Source organism: Talpa occidentalis, unplaced genomic scaffold (genome assembly GCF_014898055.3).
Source record: "Talpa occidentalis isolate TD23 unplaced genomic scaffold, MPIMG_talOcc4v2.1 talOcc4.8, whole genome shotgun sequence".
NCBI classification, from domain to species: domain Eukaryota; kingdom Metazoa; phylum Chordata; class Mammalia; order Eulipotyphla; family Talpidae; genus Talpa; species Talpa occidentalis.
Window position 1 is genome coordinate 61,194,792 of NW_023605194.1, and position 25,356 is coordinate 61,220,147.

The 25,356-nt window shown below is 39.2% G+C and overlaps 1 protein-coding gene across 1 annotated transcript; it reads left to right on the plus strand.

Annotated features, from left to right (window-relative positions):
* The first annotated feature begins 659 nt into the window (after window positions 1-659).
* LOC119234403 (60S ribosomal protein L26-like) lies at window positions 660-4,160 on the plus strand. The gene has a single exon (XM_054690572.1). It carries the CDS (start codon window positions 2,021-2,023, stop codon window positions 2,456-2,458), a length of 438 nt encoding a protein of 145 aa, XP_054546547.1. The 5' UTR covers window positions 660-2,020; the 3' UTR covers window positions 2,459-4,160.
* The last annotated feature ends 21,196 nt before the right edge of the window (window positions 4,161-25,356 follow it).

A 25,356-nucleotide genomic window follows, 5' to 3' on the forward strand; every position in this document is an offset into this window, starting at 1 on the left:
CGTTTTTTGCCATAATTATTAAAGGGTAGTTGAATAAATAGCATCACCATTCTTTGCTGTGGCACAGGTTATAAACTTAAGTGGAGTTTACCGGCAGCATCAAATGTTTCAGCTTTAAAAAATAAAAGTAGGGTACCAGTTACATGTTTAGTTCTAGGAAATTTGTGCAATATGTTCATAACGATGGCTGTGGTTGCCACAAAGTGCCTCGTTTACCTTTAAATACTGTTAATGTGTCATGCATGCAGATGGAAGGGGTGGAACTGTGCACTAAAGTGGGGGCTTTCACTGCAGTGTTTGGCAGAGTTGCCTTCTACCCTGCCAGTTCAAAAGTTCAATCTGTTTTCATATAGACTATATATACTAAAAATTTCAGTCTGTTAAACAGCCTTACTCTGATTCAGCCTCTTCAGATACTCTTGTGCTGTGCAGCAGTGGCTCTGTGTGTAAATGCTATGCACTGAGGATACACACAAAAAAAAATATGTGTACAGGATAATGCCTCATACCAATCAGATGTCCATATGTTATTGTGTTTGTTAACAACCCTTTATCTCTTAGTGTTATAAACTCCACTTAAAACTGATTAAAGTCTCATTCTTGTCCTTGTGTGGGTGTTTTATTAAATGAGAATATCATTTAAATTGTTGAAATTAATTGGAATTTTAAATAATGGACAACCAAATGTGATTAAGAGTTTGCTGTAAGGTTTATCTTTTTTTCTGTCTTGCAAAGCATATGATTATAAAAATGGGGTATGTCAGCGTGGTATCAGTCACTACTCATGTTTAAGAGGCATTTTTTAGGGCCTTAGTCAACACTTAAAAATTGTCTCAAGCACATAAAATAAAATTCTAATTCTGAAAAAAGTTCATGATTCTTGAAAAGTTGTACATATTTTTTAAATTAAGCAAGATGTCTAAAAATAGTTCCCCAGAATGACTTTTGATATTTCAGATTTCAATTTTGTGGCTTTTCCATTCTTTATTCTATATTCTGCAGCCAACATATGTGAAGCCTCATCTATTCATTGTGACTTGTGCCATATAAAATTGATACTCTAGTCTGAGGGACTTTGTGTATTTGAGTTTAATTTTGTTTCTAATATTCTTTAAAGCTTAAATACTAAGGCATATCCTTTCAACAAAGCATAATAAGGTAATTAGTGAAAGTATAGCTTGTACAAATGTTTTGAAAATAACACTTGGTGGAATTTGTTATTTCAAGTTTACATTTTTCAAGTTAATATTACATGTGACTTACTGAAAGTAAATGTCATTAATGTATAACAGACGTATGGAAAGTATATACCTTTTAGGAATATCGATAAGTATAGTTGAAAACTACTGAAGTCAAATTCTGATTTGTAAGAATAAGTCAGATGGCAAAAATAGCAGTTGCTGGCATTTTTTCCCTTATTGTGCTCATTACACTAATTTAAACTACTTGGTTGAGTGAATGCCATCACCATTTCCATTGAGAATTTTAAAAATCACCAGTGTTTAACATGCAGGCTTCCAAAGGCTCACAAAAAAATCAAGACCCTTAAGTTTAGTTTATTTGTGAACTTTTTTTTTATTCTTGCCAGATAATTAGTCACATGTCTAAAACTTAGATGGCATGACTTGATTAGCAGTGCCACTGCTACGAGGTTTGTGAATGGAAGCAATAAGTATTTAATCTTACCTAACTGGTATAAGAAGAGTCCATAAAATACAAACAAGCAATATAACAGGAAAGAATATTTTAAAAGATGACATGGCAGGGGCTGATTTTCCTATAGAATTACATAGCTGTAGGAAACCTAATGGTTGAGTTGCTTATCAGCGGTTTTAAATTTTAGAGCAAATCTATTCTTTTATGACCATGATTATGCTATTTTTCCATCTTTAGAAAGATTTTCCTTACAGGTATGTCAATGTAAATAGCTACTCTGACATACATATTGGTTGACAGCTTTAAAAGTTTATAATGTGAGCTTTTCCCTTTTGCGGCCATCGCTGAAGCACCGGCGGCCAAAATGAAGTTCAATCCTTTTGTGACTTCTGACCGGAGCAAGAATAGTAAAAGCCATTTCAATGCGCCATCCCACATTCGTAGGAAGATCATGTCTTCCCCTCTTTCCAAAGAGCTGAGGCAGAAGTACAATGTCCGATCCATACCCATCCGGAAGGATGATGAAGTTCAGGTTGTTCGGGGACATTATAAAGGACAGCAAATTGGCAAAGTAGTCCAGGTTTACAGGAAGAAATATGTCATCTACATTGAAAGAGTGCAGCGGGAGAAGGCAAATGGCGCAACCGTTCATGTGGGCATTCACCCCAGTAATGTGGTTATCACTAGACTAAAGCTGGACAAAGACGGCAAAAAGGTCCTAGAACGCAAAACCAAATCTCGCCAAGTAGGAAAGGAAAAGGGCAAATACAGGGAAGAAACAATTGAGAAGATGCAGGAATAAAAAAGTCTTATATACAACTTTCATTAAAAACTTAAAATGAAAAAAAATTAAATAGAAGTTTATAATGTGAAGACAAGAAAGAACAAATTTTCGTTGGTAGTAATATCTTTAGTTCTTAAATTAGCTATTTTGAGAATACCCAAGACAACAAAATCACTTTTAATCCCACCACCTGGGGAGATAGCCTTTATTAATACTTTAGTTACTATACAATAGTTTTTTTTCTGTAAATATTTAAAACTTGTGTGTACTCAAAACGATTGAGCTTTTGTCATGGATTCGTAGTATGTTAAATCAGAGTGGACTGATTTGATTCTAATACTACAAATGAAGGTTATATGCAATTAGAGACCCCTTTTCACTTTAGTGGGTTAATGGGGAATGTTTAAATATTGCTGGCATCAGAATAATATATGTCTAAATAGTTATATTTATTTAGCACAGACAAGCTTAATATTGTAGATATTTCAAAAACCATTTTAAACATTTGCATTTGGAAATATGTGTTACTAGGTTAAAGAGAATGTGTAAAGCATGTTTTAGTAGTTAACTTCATCACCTTTTATTTCCCTTATAGGTTGGAAAGAAAAGATGAGCTTTGCAGTTCTTATAGTTCCCACACAGTTGCTCAAGTTAAAATGAATTACTTTTAATTCCTGCAAAGAAAAAGAAGAAAGAAGAGCTATGGCTGGTTTATCACCTGGTTGTTTTTATGTGCTCATGGACTTCCATCACTTAAAAAACAATATTTCACAAATGGTTTACTTCCTTTAGCTATGGAACTTAACATGTTTAGTATAATGGGGGGGGTCTAATAACATGCAAAATTCTTTTTGAGCATTTGAGAATTTTATTGGAAATTTAGCTGGAGAGCACTATATAACTTATAAACCAATATATTGCTATTTTAATATTTTTACATATATGAATAAAATCAACTGCCATCTTAGAGCATTATCACATTTTAAAATAAAGCATATTTTTAAATGAATTGTTTAATAAGGATTTACATTTTTCATTTTTTGATGAAAAATAATTCATAACATCTTTGATGTGTATAGATTCCCACCTGTCATTAAATGGTTAGAGATTTTATTTGTATGTACTAGAACATGTCATGACTCTAGTGCTTCAATTTGTCAAATCTATTTACTGCAGTGAAATTCTTAAAATGTTTACATGTGGCTTTTTGTATCATATCATTTATTGGCTTTTATGTGCACCGTTAGGAATTTCTGCCTACTATACAGTTGTCCAAATGATAACCCACATTTACAAATGCTCTTTAAAGTTCTATTTTTTTAAATTGTTTTAATGCCCTAGTGGGCAGTTTTTAAGTGTGTTGGTGTGTGCACGCATGTGCACAGGTGTGCATGAATGTGCATGTGTGTGTGTGTGAATTAGATTTTTGAGAGTGCTGGACTCCAACATTAGCAATTAAATAGTTTGATTCAGGTGAACAGTTTTCTCTCTTCTCACTGGAATGTCACAGTTCATTGTAATGAAAATAATGTTAATCCTGAATGACCTTTAACATACAATAATGAATCTTGGATATTAATGAATTTGTTAGTAGCATATTGATTTGTGCATTTGTGAGTTCTTTTCAAAGTTGTGCATTTAACCAAAGTTGGCATATTGGAAGTGTTTGTGTTAAGTACTATTTGGCTACTGATGGACTTAAAAATAGAAATGCTTTCCTATGGAGAGTATTTTTTCCTTTAAAAATTAAAAATTTTAATTTTGAGTTTTTGGTTTTAAACCTTTTATTCAACAAATATAAGTTCCTGCTATCTGTAACAGATTTTTGGAATACACTAGTGATCAAAACACACACCCTATCTTACCTTAAGAAATCTCTTCTTTAATAGAGGAAATGCTATAAATTATTATAATGTGCTATGAAAGGTACATGTGAGACAGTAATCACAAAACATTTCATGTTTTCTTCTAAACTTCTACCCACTTGAAGTTAGATGGGGCCATTGTTACCAGTATATTCCAATGAAATAGTGAAGATTAGGTAACATTTCCAAAGAAAGGCATTAAAAATAAATCCCTTGTAAAATTCTTCAGCTTCTCTTCCTCTACCGCAGTGACGGAGGACTTGACATGTTCCAGATTGTGAAGTTCTGTCAGTCTGGGTCTTGAGCGATCATATGGAGACTCCCTCAAATTCTTTTTTTTTTAATTTTTTTAAAGATTTATTTATTTATTCATACATACATACATACATACAAGCACTGGGTACAGTCAGAAGCGCGGGAGGGCGAGAGAATTCACCAGAGCCAGAGCGGGGAGCAGAGCAGGCAGAAGGACCCAAGTACACTGCTGAGGGGAGCAGCGGGAGGCAGGAGGGGTCTGCGGGCCATGTGGGACCCTCCTCCGGTGGCCGGGGAGCAGCCGGGGATCGAACCGGCGCTGCAGAAGCGGCGGGCAGCTTTGCCACCTAGCGCTCAACCGCTGCGCCAGCAGGAAGGCCCTCTTTTTTTTTTCTTTTTAAAGATTGATTTATTTATACAAGAGCTAGGGTATAGGCCAGAGGTGCGGGAGGGTGAGAGGATTCTCGAGAGAGAGAGTGGGGAGCAGAACAAGCAGACGCACCCAAAGCACTGCTGAGGGGAGCAGCAGGAGAGACAGGAGAGGTCTGCTCACCATGTAGTCATTTCCCTGGTCGGCCAGGAATCAAACCAGCGCTGCAGATGCTGCGGAACAGCTTCACAGTGTGGTACTCTACCAGCTGCGCGACCAGGGAGACCCCCTCAAATTCTTTCCCTGCACTAAATATGTAGACATTTACATATGCAAGAAAGAAACTTAATTTACATTCTAGGGCGTTTGTTATAGCATAATTATATTCAGTGATTTGGAGGAACCATGGGTTTCTTGAACAACAAAGAAGGAGTTTAGAATAAAGCAAAATGAAAAATGACATCTTTAAACAACATGATGCAATAAGAGACTAAATTGCAAGTTAATAGTTATTGAGCAACTGATGTGACAGGCACTATTTTTTTTTTTAAGATTTATTTTTATTTATGCATACAAGAACTGTGGCATAGGCCAGAGGTGCAGGGGGTGAGAGGATTCACCAGAGTCAGAGTGGGGAGCAGAACAGACGCATCTACTGAGATACACTGCTGAGGGGAGCAGCAGGCAAGACAGGAGAGGTCTACTATGCCATGTGAGTCAGCTCCCTGGCTGCACAGTGGCTGGCAATAGTGCTGAGTCTTTAACTCCTTCGCCACTAGGGAGGCCCAACAGGCACTATTTAAATGCTTGAATATGACAACTAAATGGATTAACAGTAAGACCCCTGCCCCCATGAAGTTTATATTCTAGCAAGGAATAATGATAAACCAACACACCATATATAAAGTTGTGATTTGGGGATGGGGAGGGGGGTTGGTGCCCTCCAAATGTGGAACAAGGTTAAGAAAGATCAGGTTTGCAGAAATAATTGTGTTGTTGAATAGTATGGTTCAGAATAGGTCTCTCTGGGAAGGTGAGATTTGAACAAACCCCTGAAACAGTGCTATTAAAAAGTTCTTAAATCCTTTCAACTAGCAAGATGCACTCATTTTCCTTTTGCAACTCTGTTTTAATTCCTGGGTTTTTAAGATTGTTGCTGGTATGTATAGGGAGGATTTTTTTGGAATGCCACCCAAAATAGTCTCCATGTTCTAAGTTATTTAAATTAGTTTGGAAAAATCTATACAATTGAAATTTTTTTTTTTTTTAGGTTGCAGCTTTTATTTTATTTATTTTTATTTAAATATTTTATTTTATATAATTCTTACATCTTTTTTCATCTTTGCACAATGTATGCATTTTCATTTTGCTTATATTCCCCCGAAACTTTTTATTTATTTATGCATACAAGAACTGGGATACAGGCCAGAGGTGTGGGGGGTGAGAGGTTTCACCAGAGACAGAGCAGGGAACAGAACAGGCAGATTGAATACACACTGAGGGGAGTAGTGGGCAAGTCAGGAGAGGTCTGCTGCGCTATGTGGGTTGCTCCCTGACCAGGGATCTAACTAGTGCTGCAGTGGCTGCGGAGAGCTTCATAGGTTGCGTCTTAACCCTTTGCGTCATCAGGGAGGCCCCAATCTGCAACTTTTTATATTCTGAGTTGAATTCATATTAAAAATTTTCTTACCATCTTACTGTGTATGATAATATTTTTAAAATATTTGCTATCACTTTTTAGTAGAAGTTAAAGTTCTGTTACAGTCTTAAACATTTCTGTAAAGCTTAAAGGAAATATTTATGATTTATTGAAGGTATAAATTTTGAGTTACTTGAGAAACAAAAAGATGAAATTTATGAACTAGTGTTATATGTTTTCATTCTTAACTCAAATGCAAAAACCTCTGGAAAATACCAATACCTAAGGAGTAAATATTATTTTCACCAAGTAAATATTATTTTCTCCCCTCTTCTACCCACTTCAGCATCCAAGAAAAATAACTTTTTAATTAAGGGAAATGGCATAATTAACTTGATATAGTGGAAATTTGCAGCTATAAATTAGGATATTATTTGGTGTTTACTAGTTATCAGTTTCTTTCATCAGGGCAGGTATATCTAATTGGGCATGAAAGTTTGAAAGAAAATGTTAACTTTTCCTTTCATAATTCTTAATTTTTAAGATGTTTTCAATGACATTTTCCTTGGCAGTGTTGCATTTTGCTTTTCTTCTGATTTAATGAGATTTATTTTTTAATACTTTGGTTTTGAAAGAATTTAAGGTAGCTGAATGATTTCTCTAAAGTGAGGACAATTGTCATGTAAATTTAGAAATCTTGTATATATGTTTTGGTCCTGAACTAAAGTTTAAAGACTTTATTTATTTTTTTTATAGAGGCATGTTTTATTTATTTATTTGTTTGTTTGTTTTGTTTATACATGCACTGGGTACAGTCAGAAGCATGGGAGGGTGAGAGAATTCACCAGAGCCAGAGCGGGGAGCAGAGCAGGCAGAAGGACCGAAGTACACTGCTGAGGGGAGCAGCGGGTGGCAGGAGAGGTCTGCGCGCCATGTGGGACCCTCCTCCAGTGGCCGGGGAGCAGCCGGGGATCGAACCGGCGCCGCAGAGGCCACCGGCAGCTTCGCAACCCAGCGCTCAACCACTGTGCCACTGGGCAGGCCCCTGAACTAAAGTTTAAACTTCACTTAATGAGGCTGTCTCCTGACCCTACCTCAGTGGAATTTGCAAGTACATTCCAGTAGTATTGTGAATTGTTCTTCTAAACATTGATAAATAACACTCAAACTAAATTTTTATGGAAATTAGCCATGTTTTTCTGTAGTGTTTACTCTTCTTGAAATACTTGAGACTAGGAAATAGTTTAGTTATGCTTTTCTTTTTAGTAATATTCACAGTTAAATGTGACTTGAAGATAATGTGAAAATTATCAAAAATAGCTATGAAAACTGTGTGAATATTCTATGTAATAAAACAAAGTAGTTTGACATTAGATATCATGACACATAAGTTACTATTAGCACATTATTCATGTTTCTGCTTGCCTTTTCAACTATGATCATGTTTTCATTTTCCAATCTTTATTATCTGTAAGGAATAGAAATTTTTTAATTTATTTAAAAATTTTTAAATTTATTATTTAAAATTGATTATTTTTAAAAATTTATTTATATATATTTTATATCATTGTTCCTTTTTAAACAAAGGTGCACCATCACCACAGTCCCCTGTGTTCCTCCCTCCCTCCCTCCTTCCAATCCCTCTCCCTCCCCCTCCCCTGATTTATAATTGTCTGTTTTTGTTTTGTTTTGTATTGTTATCATTTCCCCCCTGATGTCTTATTTGGTTCCCTTATATTCCTCCTATAAGATGGTTTCATCTGATATTTTTCTTTTTCTTTCTGGCTTATTTCACTGAGCATAATTCCTTCTAGCTCTATCCATGTTGCTGCGAATGGCATGAGTTTATCTTTTTTGATTGCTGACTAGTATTCCATTGTGTGTATATACTGCATCTTCTTGATCCAGTCATCTATAGAAATGTATTTAAATTCACAAGCAGGTGCGAAAATTTAGCAAACTTCTTAGTTTTAGTCAATATTTTCATGAAGGTAACATCTTGGCTGGAAAATGCAATATTCTACATGGTTGTTCGCAGCAGGGGACTCAGGTGGTTCTTTAATTACTTAGCTAAGACTGTTTACTGTGTAGAGTCATCACAGTTCTTTTAGCTAATGCATGGGATTCTTGGGATTGGTAATACTATCTATTAAATGAGTGTTTTAAAGGGAAAATAATGTTAGTCTTTGGTGAAAGAGTAGATATGAGGTAAAATTTCTCTTCTTCCAGACTCACTGTATGCCATTTAATGTGTTTGACTGTCCTTGAGAAAACTGAAGCCATTGGTTTCTTTAAAAATACAATAAAGTGGGCCTCCCCGGTGGCGCAGCGGTAGAGCGCTGGGTTGCGAAGCTGCCCGCAGCCTCTGCGGCGCCGGTTCGATTCCCGGCTGCTCCCCGGCCACCGGAGGAGGGTCCCACATGGTGCGCAGACCTCTCCTGCCACCCGCTGCTCCCCTCAGCAGTGTACTTCGGTCCTTCTGCCTGTTCTGCTCCCCGCTCTGGCTCTGGTGAATTCTCTCACCCTCCCGCGCTTCTGACTGTACCCAGTGCATGTATAAACAAAACAAATGAACAAACAAATAAATAAATAAATAAAACATGCCTCTATAAAAAAAAAAAAAAATACAATAAAGTTAAAATAAAAATATTACTCTGAACATGATTTACTGAGAGAAAAATCTTGGTTAAAAGGTATTTGAAAATTTTAAGTCACTTGAATCTCTCTCAAAAAAGTTAAATACAGTTCTAACTCTGAAAAACTGAAGACATATTTAAAAATCACAAAAGGAGCACACAAAAAAAGAAAGTTGAAGGGGAAAAAAAAACAAGAAAATGGGAGGAAAAGAAGCTGGCAAGAGTACAAACTAACTTACACTATTGGAGGACTGGTGGAGAGATAGGAAATGAATAAATATCATTTTTTTAGCCTGTGGTAAATGTCAGACACTCTAGTAGACATTTCACAAGTTTTACCCACCCTTTAATGAAAGTGGCTTTATCTCATGCTTGAAACTGAAAGAGTACTTAAAATACTCAGGTCTCACAACTTATAAGTAGGGAACTGGATTTGACCCCAGGTTGGTCTGTCATCCTTTAAACAGATTCAAATTTTATACAGAAAAACAAAAACCATTAATGGGTAATGGAGACATGCCTGTATTCTTTATTACTAACTGGAGAAAGGCAAACTTTAGTACAATGTACAAGTCCTGTAAAATGAATAACAGAAATATTTAATAAATGCCCAAGCCATAAAAGAGAAAACAAACAACTCTATGTGTCTTGCAAAGTCCTTGACAGATAAGATGTTGGCACATATTTTTATATCAAGTCTCAGAATGAGAGCTCTTTTATTTGCTAGTTTGATATTAAATCCATTGATAAACTTGTACTACTTCAATTTTGCTTCAGCTAGAATACCCAGACTGTTTAAAGTTTTTAGTTAAGCGGGTCAACCGCTCATCTAATAATTACGTGTTGTATGCCTGCTGTGTCCAGATGGAATTACAGCAGTGTAGATATTGGGAAAGGTCAGAGAGTTTACATTTTAGAATGGGGAAACGGATTTTACACAGAGGGAAGAACAAATGTAGTGGCCTGTTGTAAAAAGTAACTTGGCCACTTAGAAAACTGTAAGAAGAGAGAGGTAGTCAGGGAGGATGATACCTCCATTCTTTGCTTTGTCTTTTCTTTCTTTTTTTTACAGAATTACTTTGTCTATTCAGGGTCTTTTGTTGCCCCATATAAATTTCAGTAATGTTTACCCTATTTCTTTGAACAATGCCATTGAAACTTTGATAGAGATTACATTGAATCTGTATATTGTTTTGGTAATAATTGTTTGGAAAGTTAGGTATTGTATCATGTTATTCTTCCAATCCATAAGCAGGGACTATCTCTCCATTTCTTTGTGTATTCCTTATTTCTTTTAATAATGTCTTAGCTTTTTTTTTAAAGATTTATTTATTTATGCATACAAGACCTGGGGTATGAGCCAGAGGTGGGGGGGATGAGAGGATTCACCAGAGACAGAGTGGGGAACAGAACAGGCAGATTGACTGAAATACACTGCTGAGGGGAGCAGTGGGTGAGACAGGAGAGGTCTGCTATGCCATGTGGGTAGCTCCCTGGCATTGAACTCTTGCTGCAGTGGCTACGGATAGCTTCATAGGTTGCGTCTTAACCTCTGCGCCACCAGGGAGGCCCTGTCTTAGCATTTTTGTTTTATAGACCTTTCACCTCCTTTGTTAGTTTTATTCCTAGGTATTTATTTTTTATGTAATTGTAAATGTGATTGTTTTCTTGATTTAATTTTCTTCTAGATAATTGTATCACATAGGAACACAACAGATTTTTGTATATTGATTTTGTACTTCACTGTACTGATTGTTTCTTGTACCTTTTTTTAATGGAGTCTTAGGGGTTTTCTACATAGATTATCATGCTGTCTACAAGTACTGATTGGTTTACTTCTTTTCCAATTTGGATACCTTTTGTATTTTTTTTCTTGCTTAATTGCTCTAGCTAGGATTTCCAGTGCTTCAAATAATACTACAGTGTTCTAGTAATCAAAACATTATGGTATTGGAATAAAAATAGACTCATAGATCAATGAAATAAAATTGAGAATGCATGTAAGTCCACACTTATATGGATAGTTAATTTACAACAAAGTAGCCAAGAGAATACAATGAAGAAAGTGTGTTCAACATTGGTTGAAGTGTTGGGGAAACTGAACAGACATGGGGGCTTCCCTGGTAGCGCAAAGGTTAAGATACAATCTATGACTCTATCTGCAGCCTCTAGCAGCATGAGTTTGATTCCCGGCTAACCAGGGAAGAACCCACATGGGGCGGCAGACCTCTCCTGTTTCACCCTTTGCTCCCCTCAGCAATGTACTTCGTCTATCTGCCTGTTCTGTTCCCTACTCTGTCTCTGGTGAATCCTCTCACCCCCCACCCCATGCCTCTGGCCTGTACCCCAGCTCTTGTATGCATAAATAAATTATCTTAAAAAAAAAAAGAAAACTGAACAAACACTGCAAAAAGATGACGCTAGACCACTATGTCACACCACACACAAAATTAACTCAAAATGGATTAAAAACTTGAATGTAAGAACTGAAACAACAAAAATAGACTGAAGAAAACATGTGCAAACACTTCATGTTATTGGTTTCAGGTATGTCTTTCAGGACTCGACTCCAACAGCAAAGAAAACAAAAGCAAAATAAACTGTTGGGACTATGGCAGAATGAAAAGCTGCTGCACAACTAAAGAAACTATCATAAAAATGAAAAGATACCCTGCTGAGTAGGAGAAAATATTTGCACATCATACATCTGACAAGAGACTAATAGCCAAAGTCTGCAAAGAACTCATACAACTCAACAAGAAGAAGACAAATATACCAATCAAAAAGTGGGACTAAAGTAGACACTTCTTCAGAGAAGACATCCACGTGTCTAACACTCACATGAAAACTGTGCAGCATCCCTTGTCATCAGGGAAATGCCAATCAAAGCCATAATCACACACAACCTCAGACTCAGGAGAAGGATTAGAAACAAGGGTGGTGAGGGGCTGGTGAAAAGCAACACTTGTACAGTGTTGTTGGAAACGTGACTAGTCCAGCCCTATAGAAAACAGTTTGGACGGTTTTCAAAATATTACAAATGGATCTGCCATATGATGGAGCAATTCCACTCCTTGGTATCTATCCAAGGAATGCAAAAACACTATATTGAAGAGTTGTATGCATTCTTATGTTCATTGCAGCATTATTTAAAATAGTCAAGTTATGGAAACTTCCATAAGTGCCCAAAGACAGATGAGTAGATCACGAGGATGTATTATATACGTGTGTGTGTGTGTGTATAAAACTTGGATGTAAGAACATACGTGTGTGTGTGTGTGTATACTCTCACACAATGGAATACTACTCAGTTATTTTATTTTTATTTTTTTTAAAGATTTATTTATTTATGCATACAAGAACTGGGGTATAGGCCAGAGTGTAGGAGGTGAGAGGATTCGCCAGAGACAGAGTGGGCAACAGAACATGCAGATCGAATGAAATACACTGCTGAGGGAAGCAGCAGGTGAGCAGGAGAGGTCTGCTGCGTCATGTGGCTATATCTCCCTGGCCGGGGATGGAATTTGTGCTACAGTGGCTGCGGATAGCTTCAAAGGTTGTGTCCTTTTTTTTTTTTTTTAAAGATTTATTTATTTTTATGCAAGAACTGGGGTATAGGCCAGAGGCGTGGGAGGGTGAGAGGATTCACCAGAGGCAGAGCAGGGAGCAGAACAGGCAGACGACAGAAATACACTGCTGAGGGGAGCAGCAGGCACGACAGGAGAGGTCTGCTTTGCCATGTGGGATTCTCCCTGGCCGGGATCAAACCCGCACTGCAGAGGCTGTGGACACCTTCACAGAGCGGCGCTCAACCCGCTGTGCCACCGGGGAGGCCCCATAGGTTGTGTCTTAACCCCTTGTGTCACCAGTGTTGTAAACCAATGTTACCTTAATTTAAAAAATTGATACAATTAAAAAAATGCTAGAAAGTGACAGAGGAGAGTGGTGGTATAACAGGGTGGTCCCCAGGAAAAGGAGAGGTTCCAGGTTCCCGCTCTACCCAAGGGAGGGTGGAGCTGAGCAGGGAGGAGCAGCTGGAGAGGAGACTGGAGAAGGAGGTGGAAGGATGGAAAGCCAGGAAACCTGAAGCGGGCACATGGAGCAGAGACATGTGAAGAAGCTGCGCTTGTTTTTTGGTCCTGGGCTGATTGAAACATGTGGGTGAGAGACCCATGGGGAGGTTAACAATGGCAGCTTTGAATTTGATTTTGATCTTTTCCTCCCAGACTTGTCTGACTGTTTCTGACCCTTTTCTATGGGTCCCCACTGGAAGGTGCTTTAGACTCGTGGCAGGCTTTTGGACCTCAATGGCCCTGCTTTGGGCCTATCCTGTTTGGCTGGACATGTACCCATAAGGGAACGGGTAACTTTGGTTGCTAGATTTGGAAACTATATTCTTTGTCTTTTCTTTGTTGCACACTATTTGTATTAAAGTTTCTTTCCATCAAAAGTCTTACATATTTTGTCTTGATGTGGCAGATGGGAGAACATGTTTAGAACAGACAGGTCTGGGTGTTCTGGATGCCCGTCTTCCTGTCCTGTAACAGTGGGACATAAACTCTGAAGATGTAGGCAGGGGAACTTCTAGTGTCAGTCAAAGGGGGTAAAATCATCCAGTCCTATTTCTCCTGCTGAAGACATGAAAATCTCTGGACCCAATATAAAAAGCAAATATCTAAGAACTCTGAAAAGTCAACAGAAGCAGGCAGGTTGTGAAGGAAAGTCAAAACTTGGAAAAGCAACCTGCATGAGGATGTTCTCCATTTCTTTCTTTTTTCTCTTATAGCTTTGCCTTAAGATTGGGCCCCACTTTTGGGCACAGGGGTGGTCACACGAGTAGCTAAAATTCTGCGAGAAATCAAACTTTCTGGATAAAGTGATCAGGAGAGGCTCCTGTGGGTCAGAGATCATGGAGTTGGGAGAATGTGAAAATCCTATTATCTAGAAAAGGAAATTCTCTTATTCTCTGTATGAATTTCCACAAGGCTTGGGCTTAGTCCTGAGTGAGCAGGCACAGGATAGATCCAAAGAACTAGAGCAAAGTCTCCAAAAGTGAAACTGAAATGTGAACCATCAACTCATAGGTGATAAGACAGACTTTGCAGTCTGAGCCTAGTTGGATTGATTACCTGCTTAAACAAACAAACAAACAAATATTTCCCAGGGTATTCTAACAAATACCCAGACCTGATACAATGCAGTGTTCAAAATTCTGTAACTAGGAAGAGCCAGGAAAGTGTGACCAACTCCCAGAGAAAGAAAAAGAGAGATAGCAGCCTTGAGATAACCCAGATATTGAAATTATCAGATGTAAAAGCAGCTGTAATAATTATGCCCCATGAGATACACTCACTTGAAATGAATGGAAAGAAGTTATCAGCATAGAAATTATAAAATACACATGAAAATTTAATTGTAAAAAAAGTGCAAATCTGATAATAAAAATCACTACATGGGCATTGAAAAGTAGAAGGACAGGAGAGAGCAAACTTGAAGATAAATTAATAAATGTTCAATTGCAATGACTTTAAAGTCCTATGGATGGCTGAAGTTTTGAAAAACAAAATGTATCTGATTGTAATTAGCTACAGAGATTCTTAAGAAGATTCATTCAATTACATTCATGGTTCCCTTGGATACATATGAAGAAGTTCCTGCTGTTTGTCAATTACTCTGAGTAAGGAATAAGCATTATCTTAAGTCCAACTATGATGATTGTGTGAATTTCTATTACAGTGTTTTATATGGGCTGGCTATGGAAAAAACATGTTTCAAATGTTCCGTGACTTTACATCATAGAAAGCGATGCATTGGCAGGAAAAAGTTTTCTGATTGGGTCCGTTAAGTTTTTTTTTTTTAAAGATTTATCCATCCATGCACACAAGAACTGGGTAACAGGCCAGAGGTGGGGGTGGGGCGGTGAGAGGATTCACCAGAGACAGAGCAGGGAACAGAACAGGCAGCTTGACCGAAACACACTGCTGAGGGGAGCAGCGGGCCAGTCAGGAGAGGTCTGCTGTGCCATGTGGGTTGCTCCCCGGTTGGGGATCGAACTCATGCTGCAGAGGCTGCGGAGAGCTTCATAGGCTGTATCCCAAGTCCCTGTGCCACCAGGGAGGCCCATGGGTCCATTAAGTTGTGTACCTACAGGAATACCAATTTTGAAATATAGGAGAGTTACTAATTTTTTTTTCTTAAAAAATTAGTCTTTAAGGCCTCCCTGGTGGCGCAAGGGGTTAAGCACAGCACTATGAAGATGTCTGCGCAGCCACTGCAGCACGAGTTCCATCCCTGACCAGGGGGCTACCCCCACGGTGCAGCAGAACTCTCTTTACTCACCTGCTTCTCCCCTCAGCAGTGTATTTCAGTTAATCTGCCTGTTCTGCTCCCCACTCTGTCTCTGGTGAATCCTCTCAGCCCCCCGCACCTCTGCTGCACCCCAGCTCTTATATGCATAAATAAATAAATCTTTAAAAAAATTAGTCTTTAGACCTGAAACCATAAAATATATAGAAGAAAATATAGGTAAAATACTACAAGACATACATCTCAGAAATATCTTTAAAGACTCACCACCCAAAGCAGTGATAGTGAAGGCAAAGATAAACACCTGGGATTACATCAAACTGAAAAGCTTCTGTACAGCAAAAGAGACATTAACCAAAACAGAGAGACACCCCACTAATTGGGGAAAAAATCTTTGCACTCCAGTCAACTGATAAGGGACTGATCACAAAGATATACAAAGAACTCACATGGCTCACTCAACAAAAACAAAATAAACAAGCCAGTCAAGAAATGGGCAGAAGAACTCAAAAGGCATATGAAAAAATGTTCAACATTCCTTATCATCAGGGAAATGCAAATCAAAACCACACTGAGATACCACCTTACACCAGTAAGAATGGCATATATCAAAAAAAGAAGCAACAACAAATGTTGGCAAGGATGTGGTGAAAAAGGAACTCTCCTATATTGCTGGTGGGAGTGCAAATTGGTCCAACCACTGTGGAAAGCTGTCTGGAGGTTCCTCAGTCTACTAAAAATGGACTTACCATATGATCTGGCAATTCCACTACTAGAGATCTACCCAAAGGACACAAAAACAGTGAATCAAAAGAACACCTGTACACCTATGTTTATTGCAGCACTATTTACAATAGGTAAAACCTGGAAACAACCCAAATGCCCAAAAACAGACGACTGGATCAAGAAGATGTGGTACATATACATAATGAAATATTATTCAGCAATCAAAAAAGATAAACTCATGCCATTCACAGTAATGTGGATGGAGCTAGAAGGAATTATGCTCAGTGAAATAAGCCAGAAGGAAAAAGAAAAATATCGGATGGTTTCACTTATAATAGGAATATAGGGGAACCAAAAAAAACATCACTGTAAAAAAAATTAACAGTACAAAACACAACAAAGCAAAAACAGACAATTTTAAACCAGAGACATCCTGCAGGGGAGGAGGAGGGAGAGGGATCAGAGGGAGGGAGGGAGGAGCACAGGGGACTGGGGTGATGGTGCACGGGTGCATTGGGGAAGGAAATTCTATGGGGACAACACCTGAGGGGGTGGGGGGAAGCAAATATTGTTTAAAAAATAAAAAAAATGATAAATGTCAAAATAAAAAGATGAATTAAAAACAAAACAAAACAAAACAATACAAAATTAGTCTTCAAATTGGAATGGGTACAACAATGGTGTAAGCAGAGATTCTCAAATCTTTTGGTCTCAGGATTCTATTACAGTCTTAAAATTTATTCATAAATGGATGTCAACTCTTATCAAAAGCTTTCTCTTCATCTGTTGATATTATCTTATGATCTTTATGTCTGAATGATTATATTGATGGATTTACCTATATTAAACTATCTTTGCATCCATGGGAAAAATTCCAATTGATCACGATGTATAATCCTTGTAATATATTGTTGAATTCATTTTCCTAGTATTTCTTTTTTAAAGATTTATTTATTTATGCATACAAGAGCTGGGGTACAGGCCAGAGGTTTGAGGGGTGAGAGGATTCACCAGAGGCCAAATGCGTGCTGCAGAGGCTGTGGATTGCTTCACAGTGCTCTGCTTAACCCCTTGTGCCACCAGGGAGGCCCCATTTTGCTAGTTTTTTTTTTTTAAAGAGGCATGTATTATTTATTTATTTGTTTGTTTGTTTGTTTATACAAGCACTGGGTACAGTCAGAAGCGTGGGAGGGTGAGAGAACTCACCAGAGCCAGAGCGGGGAGCAGAGCAGGAAGAAGGACTGAAGTACAATGCTGAGGGGAGCAGCGGGCGGCAGGAGAGGTCTGCGCTCCATGTGGGACCCTCCTCTGGTGGCTGGGGAGCAGCCGGGGATCGAACCCGGCGCTGCAGAGGCCGCGGGCGGCTTCGCAACCCAGTGCTCAACCGCTGCGCCACCGGGGAGGCCCGTTTTGCTAGTATTTTGATGAAGATTTCTGCATTGATTTTTCATCAGGGATATTGGCATGTAATTTTCTTGTCCTTTGTATGGTTTTAGTATTAGAAAAATGTTGGCATCATAAAATATGCCAGGGAGCATTCCCTCATCTGCATTTTTAAAAATGATTTGAGCATGTTGGCATTAGTTTTTCTTTAAAGGTTTATGAAATTCTTATGTAAAACTCTCTGGTCTTGTGCTTTTGTTTTTGGCAGACTTTTATCACTGTTTCAATTTCCATGCTTGTGATCAGTTTGTTCAAATAATTTCTTCCTGGGTTACTCTGGGTAAACTACTTTCATCTAGAAATTTGTCCATTTCTTCAAGATTATCAAACTTATTGGCTTATAGTAATCTCTTATAATCATACTTTGTATTTCTGTGCTGTCTGTGGTAATTTCTCTTCTTTCATTTCTAATTCTGCTTATTAATATTTTCTCTGTTTTTTTTCTTTGTTAGACTAATTAGCAGTTCATCATTTTCTTTATTTTATTGAAGAACCAGCTTTCAGTTTCATTGACTTTTTTTTTTAAGATTATTTATGCATACAAGAACTGGGGTACAGGCCAGAGGTGTGGGGGGGTGAGAGGATCCATCAGAGACAGAGTGGGGAGCAGAACAGGCAGACTGAATGAAATATACTGCTGAGGGGAGCAGCAGGCACACAGGAGAGGGCTGCTGCACCATGTGGGTAGCTCCCTGACAGGCCAGGGATCAAAATCAGGCTGCAGAGTTTTCGGATAACTTCATAGTGCTATGCTTAACCAGGGAGGCCACAAGGGAGGCCCTTCATTGACTTTTTTTTTTTTTTTTTTAAAGCTTTATTTATTTATTTATACAAGCACTGGGTACAGTCAGAAGCACGGGAGGGTGAGAGAATTCACCAGAGCCAGAGCGGGGAGCAGAGCAGGCAGAAGGACTGAGCACAAAGAAAAAGGAAAATGAACTGAGGGGAGCAGTGGGGGGGGGTCTGCACGCCATGTGGGACCCTCCTCAGGTGGTCGGGTATCGAACCGGCGCTGCAGAGGCTGTGGGCAGCTTCTCAATCTGGCGCTCAAACGCTGAGCCACCCGGGAGGATCCCCCTTCATTGACTTTTTGAGGGAGTCTTTTAAATCCATTTATTTCTGTGATTATTTTAATTATTTCCTTTCTTCTAACTTTGGGTTTTATTTGTTTCTCTTTAGGTTATTTATTTTATATGTTTTTTGCTTCTTAATGTGGACCTGTATTGCAATTATCTTCCCTCTTAGGACTGCTTTTGTTATATCACATAGATTTTGGTAGCTTGTTTCCTCATTTTCATTACTTTCAAGGTATTTTTTTGTTTTCTGTTTAATTTCCTTTATCCAATAGCTATTAATCAGCAAATTGTTTAGTGTCCATGTATTCATAGTTCTTCCTTATAGTTGATTTCAAGCTGATTTCAGAGAGAATACTTTGCATAATTTCAATCTTTGTAGTTTTATAGATAATTACTTGTATCCCAACATATAGTCCAGTCTTAAAAATGTTCCGTGAGTACTTGAAAAACATTGTATTTAGTGGTTGTTGGGTAGACTATTCCACAGATATCTGTTAAACTTATTTGGTCTAGCTCCTCATTTAAGCTACTATTTCCTTATTTAGTCTCTGTCTTGTTGATCTGTCCATAGTTATGAGATATTAATATCCCCTAGCATTATTATGCTGTCAGCAACTCTCTTTAGGCTGTTGTCTTATGTAACTTGATGCTCCACCATTCAGTGCATGCATATATATGAATGATATTTTTTGTTGCATTAGACATAGCATAATATTTGTCTCTATTTCTTATTACCTTTTTAAATCGTCTAAAAAATCGATTCAAGTATATTTGCTCCTGACTTTTTTTGACTGTCATTTGCTTGTAAGATTGTCTTCCAGGGCCTCCCCTGGTGGTGCTGCGGGTGAGCACTGGGCTGCGAAGCTGCCTGCAGCCTCTGCAGCATTGGTTCAATCCTTGGCTGCCGGCAAGGGTCCCACGTGGCGTGACAGGCCTCTCCTGCCACACCCGCTGCTCCCCTCAGCAGTGTTCCCCTCATCAGTCTGCCTGTTCTGTTCCCTGCTTTGGCTCTGGTGAATTCTCTCACCCTCCCGCACTTCTGACTGTACTCAGTGCTTGTATAAATAAATAAATCTTGAAAAAAAAATTAAAAAAAAAAAAAAGAGATTGTCTTCCAGCCTTTAAATCCTACGTCTGTGTCTGTGCTTATCTTTATTGATAAGATAGGTTTCGTGTAAACAACAGAAGGTTGAAATTTGTTTTGAAATCCATTCAGCCACTCTATGCCTTTTGCTTGTGAATTCAGGCCATTTTAATGTGATTATAGAAACACTGGGATGATTTTTGGTTTGTATTTTTTATTTTCTGAAGTCTTTATGCCTTGTTTATGTTTCATTTCTGTTGTCTTATGTGTTACTTCTATTGACTTTTGTTGGAAAGTTCTGCTGAGGCTAGAATATGACTATTTGTGTGACCTTGGGATAGTCTGGTCACATACTCACTGTCATGGGCCACATTGTTAACTCTCTTCCTCCTCCTGCATATTCTATAATTTAGGTGTCTGTTACCTATATATTTGTTGTTCTGTTGCTTTATAAAACCCCTTTAGAACGTCTTTCATTTTCAACTTGGTGTTGATAATTTTTTTTTATTTTTTGCTTTTCAGTGAAGCTCTTTACCCTTCATTCTGTCTTAAATGTTAATTTACAGGGTAAAGGATTTAGGCTGGAAATATTTTTTAAGTACTTTAAATATCTCATGCTCTGCGCTTCATGCCTATGATTCTACTGATAAGTCTGACTGGTGTTCCCTTAGAAGTCACCCTTTTTCTCTCGATGTTTTTAGTATTCTGTTTTTGTCATTGACTTTCAGCAGTTTTGTCATAATATGTCTTAGTGTGTGTCTGCCTGGTATTATTTTGCTTGTCACTTTTTTGGGGCCTCTTAGATCACAATATCTAAGGTTCACTTTCCAGACTGAGATGATTCTCAGCAATTATTTCTTTAAATAATTTTTCTATACCTTTCTCTTTCTTGTCTCCTTCTGGGACCCTGGTGATATGGATGTTATTCCTTTTTTAGATTATCCCAAAGGGCTCTTGTATCATTTTTATTTTTTAAATTCATTTTTCCCAATATTGTTTTATGTGTGAGTTTTCTATGATTTTTCTTTCAAGCTCATTAACTCTATTGCTTTACTTTGTCTGCTGTTGTTTATTTTTTTACTCAATTATATATTTATACTTGGTTATAGTATTTTTTAGATTCATGACTGCTAATTGTAACTGCATCATATTTTATTGGTCTTTATTTTATTCCTGTTTTACATCATCCATTGTTCTTTAGTTTAGTAAAGTTGTTATAACTTGTTACCTTGAACTCTTCATCAGGCATGTTCCATAGTTCTGCTGGGTTGACACTCCTCTCGGTTATTTTTTGTTTTTTTTTGCCAGCATTCACAGTATGTTCTTTTGTTTATTTTTCACTTTCATGGTTTGTAATAAGGATAGACTTTAAGGCTTCTGCCTTTACAACTGTTGGAATGATTGGAGAACAGGTACTGGCAAGGGGCAATAAGTATTGAGTAAAAAGAATTGGGGCAGGAGGGCACCCAGGGACGATAGCCAATGAGTGTCAGGGATTCGGGTTTCCTCTCTGCTGTGGGTACCATCGCTGTGTGGTGTGGATCCACATTAATCCCCTCCTCTAGGCTAGCTCTTTGGTCTAAGAGTCTCATATAATTTTGTGTCAGCCTCCACCTTTAGGATATATTTGAGCATTGGATGCATGGGCATTAGATACTGGGCATGGACAGGGTCAGTAGCCTGAGATTATTGTCTTTTCTCTCCAGCTCACAGCCTTATTCTGAGGGGTGCATGCTTAGTGTTAGCAGGTGCTTAAACTCTGACTAATGAAAGCATTCATTTGTTATCTTGGATTTAGCCCTAGCTAGTATGATGGCAGTTGTTTTGAATATCTCAGTCTAGATTTTGAGCAGTAGGTGCCTCTATGAGGAGACACTGATGGTCACTGATCAAACCTGGTTCTTCCCAGTGGATTGAGCTCCTGTTGTTTTTATACTGGGAAACTCAGGCTCAAGGCAGTAAGTTTTACTCTATACTCCTGCTTCTATAATTCACCCAGTAGTGCACCCTCTGGACAGCAACTCTGTGCACCCCCTTATCCAGTGCAGTGCCAGGTCTCCCAGGTCATCAATGTTGGAGTATGCTTCCCTTTTGCAACCATCTCAGGCTGGGTAAATTCACCATTGGTTTCAGTGATTTGAAGGAGAATTTTGGAGCCCTTGGCATCATTTTCACAAGTTTTTTTTTTTTTTTTTTTAAGAGAGACCAATGGATTTTTTTTTCTTTTTTCTTTTTTAAAGATTTATTTATTTATTTATACAAGCACTGGGTACAGTCAGAAGCGCGGGAGGGTGAGAGGATTCACCAGAGCGGGGAACAGCACAGGCAGACTGACAGAATACACTGCAGAGGGGAGCAGCGAGCGCGGCAGCAGAGGTCTGTCGCTCCATGTGGGACCCTCGCCAGTGGCGGGGGATCGAACTGGCGCTGCAGAGGCTGCGGGCAGCTTCGCAGCCCAGCACTCAACTGCTGTGCCACCAGGGGAGGCCCCATTTTCACAAGTTTTAATGGTAAGCAGGGGAAACAAGCCAGTAGGGAGCCAGCAGCAAATTGACACCCCCCTACCCCACCCCACCCCCAATCTCTATATTCTCTTTTCTCTGGGCTTCCTCTTGTGGTGGTATCTCGTAGCCATTCTGCAGTCATCACTGAGTAGCTCCACCCTTATAGCCCCTCTCTCCTAGGCACAGGTGTACACACTTGCACATGCACACATACCCACCGTCAGGTGTCCATAGTCAGGCATGTGTGCCGATACCCACTGCCCTCTAGGTTAACAAGATCAAGGCTGCTGGTGATAGCCACAGAGGCCCATGGCACAAAAGCCTGATCAACTTTATTTATTCTACAGCCCTTAAGTCAGCAACTGTGGGGGGTTCCACATGGCAGCAGCCCCTCCCTTTTATGGGCTGTATTGCTCTGATTTCACTATAAACACAGTTCCTGGATGTCCATTTTCCTGTCAGGGGTTATTGGCTTTGTTCTGCTGCAATCTACTTAGCAGCATATAGAGGAGGTGAATCCAGTATCTTCACTCTGCCACCGTCTAGCTGGACTGTGTTATACTTCTATTGGATAGCTGAGTTCTAGCTACTCTGTCTAGCTAACAGAGTTTCTAATAAATGAATTTGGTTCTTAAAGAAGAACCTAATTTGGTGCCTCCCTGGTGGCTCAAGGTATTAAGTGTCAGCACTGTGAAGCAATCCACAGCTACTGCAGCAGGAACTTTTCGAGTTTGATCCCCGGCCAGGGATCGAACATGGCGCAGCAGACCTCTCCTGACTTGCCCACTGCTCCCCTCAGCAGTATATTTCAGTCAGTCTTGCCTGTTCTGTTCCCCACTCTGTCTCTGGTGAATCCTCTCACCCCCCACACCTCTGGCCTGTACCCCAGTTCTTGTATGCATAAATAAATCTTTTAAAAAATCTAATTTTAATTTTACCTTTCAAGGTATAAAAACAGAATGGGTCACAGTTTTGGTCTATGCTGTGTTCTCATGCTGTACTAGATGACAGCTTGTAGCTGCAGGAAGCGTACAGTGCAGGATCTCTACGATTCAAGCAGATGGGGTAAAGGAGTCCTGGAGACCTCAGTGACTTTTACAGGCTTTTATTGGGATTTACCAGGTACACAGCAGGCAGGGATGCTGCGGGGCCGGGAGGCTGGCAGACCTCCCAGCCCCAAGCAAGCCTTCACTGTTTCTGGGCTCTCCGGCCTTCTCTCGTGGCCGCTGCTTCTCGCTTGTTGTGATCTCTCTGCTCTTACGTGCTCTGCTGTTCCTCTTGCTCTGTTCTCCTGGCGTCCCCATGATGCTGCCCTTATAAGCCAAGTCTCAGCCCAGGTGAATCCCATCTACATATGCCCACGCCCCCCTCCAGGGTGTGGTGCTCACCCTCAGGCATGCATTCAGGGCCTAAAATCCATCATCAATCCCGATGGCGGGAGGGCAGAAAAGCCTGATACTTTTTACCTACCCTACACAGCTGAAGCTCCCTGAGCTGTGCTTCCTGCATTTGTCTACAATGAGTGAGGGAAGGACCAACAGGGAGTCCTGGTGAGGGGCTTCGGGGATGTTCTCCCCTTGATTCATAGAAGTGTTCAACATGTATTGAGTGAATGGATGAGTATAAAAATTACATGTATTCATTTCATGTAAAATGGATAATGATTTAGGGCTCAGACTTTGAAACAGACTGATTGCTAATGCTGCTGCTTGCTACCTCTGTGAAAACACTTATCCACTCTGTGCCTCAGTTTCTTCTTCTGTAAAATGTGGAGTTTGCATGTACAATTTTGAACAGAATACAGTAGATGTTCCTGGATTTGTGTCCTGTCACTTAACTTATTTGGTCATTACCAATTACATCTTGCAGGAGAAAACTGAACACGAAACAACCAAAAAACCCTTTATAAAATATCTTGCCTATAAACAAGTTGTTAAACATGTTCTCACTTCCTTGCCTTCAGTCACCACCTGTGCAGCATGTTTTTGAAGCAATTAAGGCAGATTTGGATACTGCCTGAATACCCTTAGCCACTTAATCTTATGATGGAGGAGAAATCTGTGGGAAGTCAAAAACTGTGTTTATTAAGGACCTGTTTGGTGCACAAAGATCCATGATGTTTTCTCGCTCTACTTCTTTCTTTACCATCCAAGCCTGTACCTGGCTGTCCTGGCAGCATGGACAGGTGAAGTAAAATGTTTATCTCATATACCTTCTAACTGAATCTCAGGATTTAAAACTTAAGACTGGATGGTGAGTTGTGATGATTTTTGTAACCCTGGGCTATTTGGCAATCCTATTATACTACTGACCCAGACTTTCACTGCCTTTCTCAGTCCATCCCTCCTTCTTCTGTTCTCGCTCTCAATAGAGAGAGAGAATATTATACTAAGGTTATATTATACTAAGGCTATTATAGAGAGAATATTATACAAAGGCTATTATACTCACGGATTGTCCCAACTTCTAGCCTTCTTATCTCCATCATCAACCATACCTCCCCTCTCAATCTGCCTCCCTCTAATTTCATTTTTTTAAAAGATGTATTTATTTATATAAGAACTGGGGTACAGGTCAGAGGTGCGGGACAGTGAGCGAATTCACCAGAGGCAGGGTGGGGAGCAGAACAGGCAGACAACCGAAAACACTGCTGAGTGGAGCAGCGGGCAAGACAGGAGAGATCTGCCACACCATGTGGATATATCTCCCTGGCCAGCCGGGAAGCGAACCATGCTGCAGAGGCTGTAGACAGCTTCACAGCGCTGCACTCAACCTGCTGTGCGACTGGGGAGGCCCCCCCTCTAATTTTAAAGCAAAATATGTTTCTCTTCTTGTTTAAGGTTAAATTTTCTACTGTGCTCTTACTCTTTTCTTTCCCAAGACTAAGGTCATATTTTATTGGTCTATCTCTTTCTTTTCTTATTTCCAACATTTTAGTCTCTTTTGGCTCATTTAAATCTTTCCACTGTTTTTAATTTTTAAATTAATTTTTTTTTTAGTAACGACAGGTTA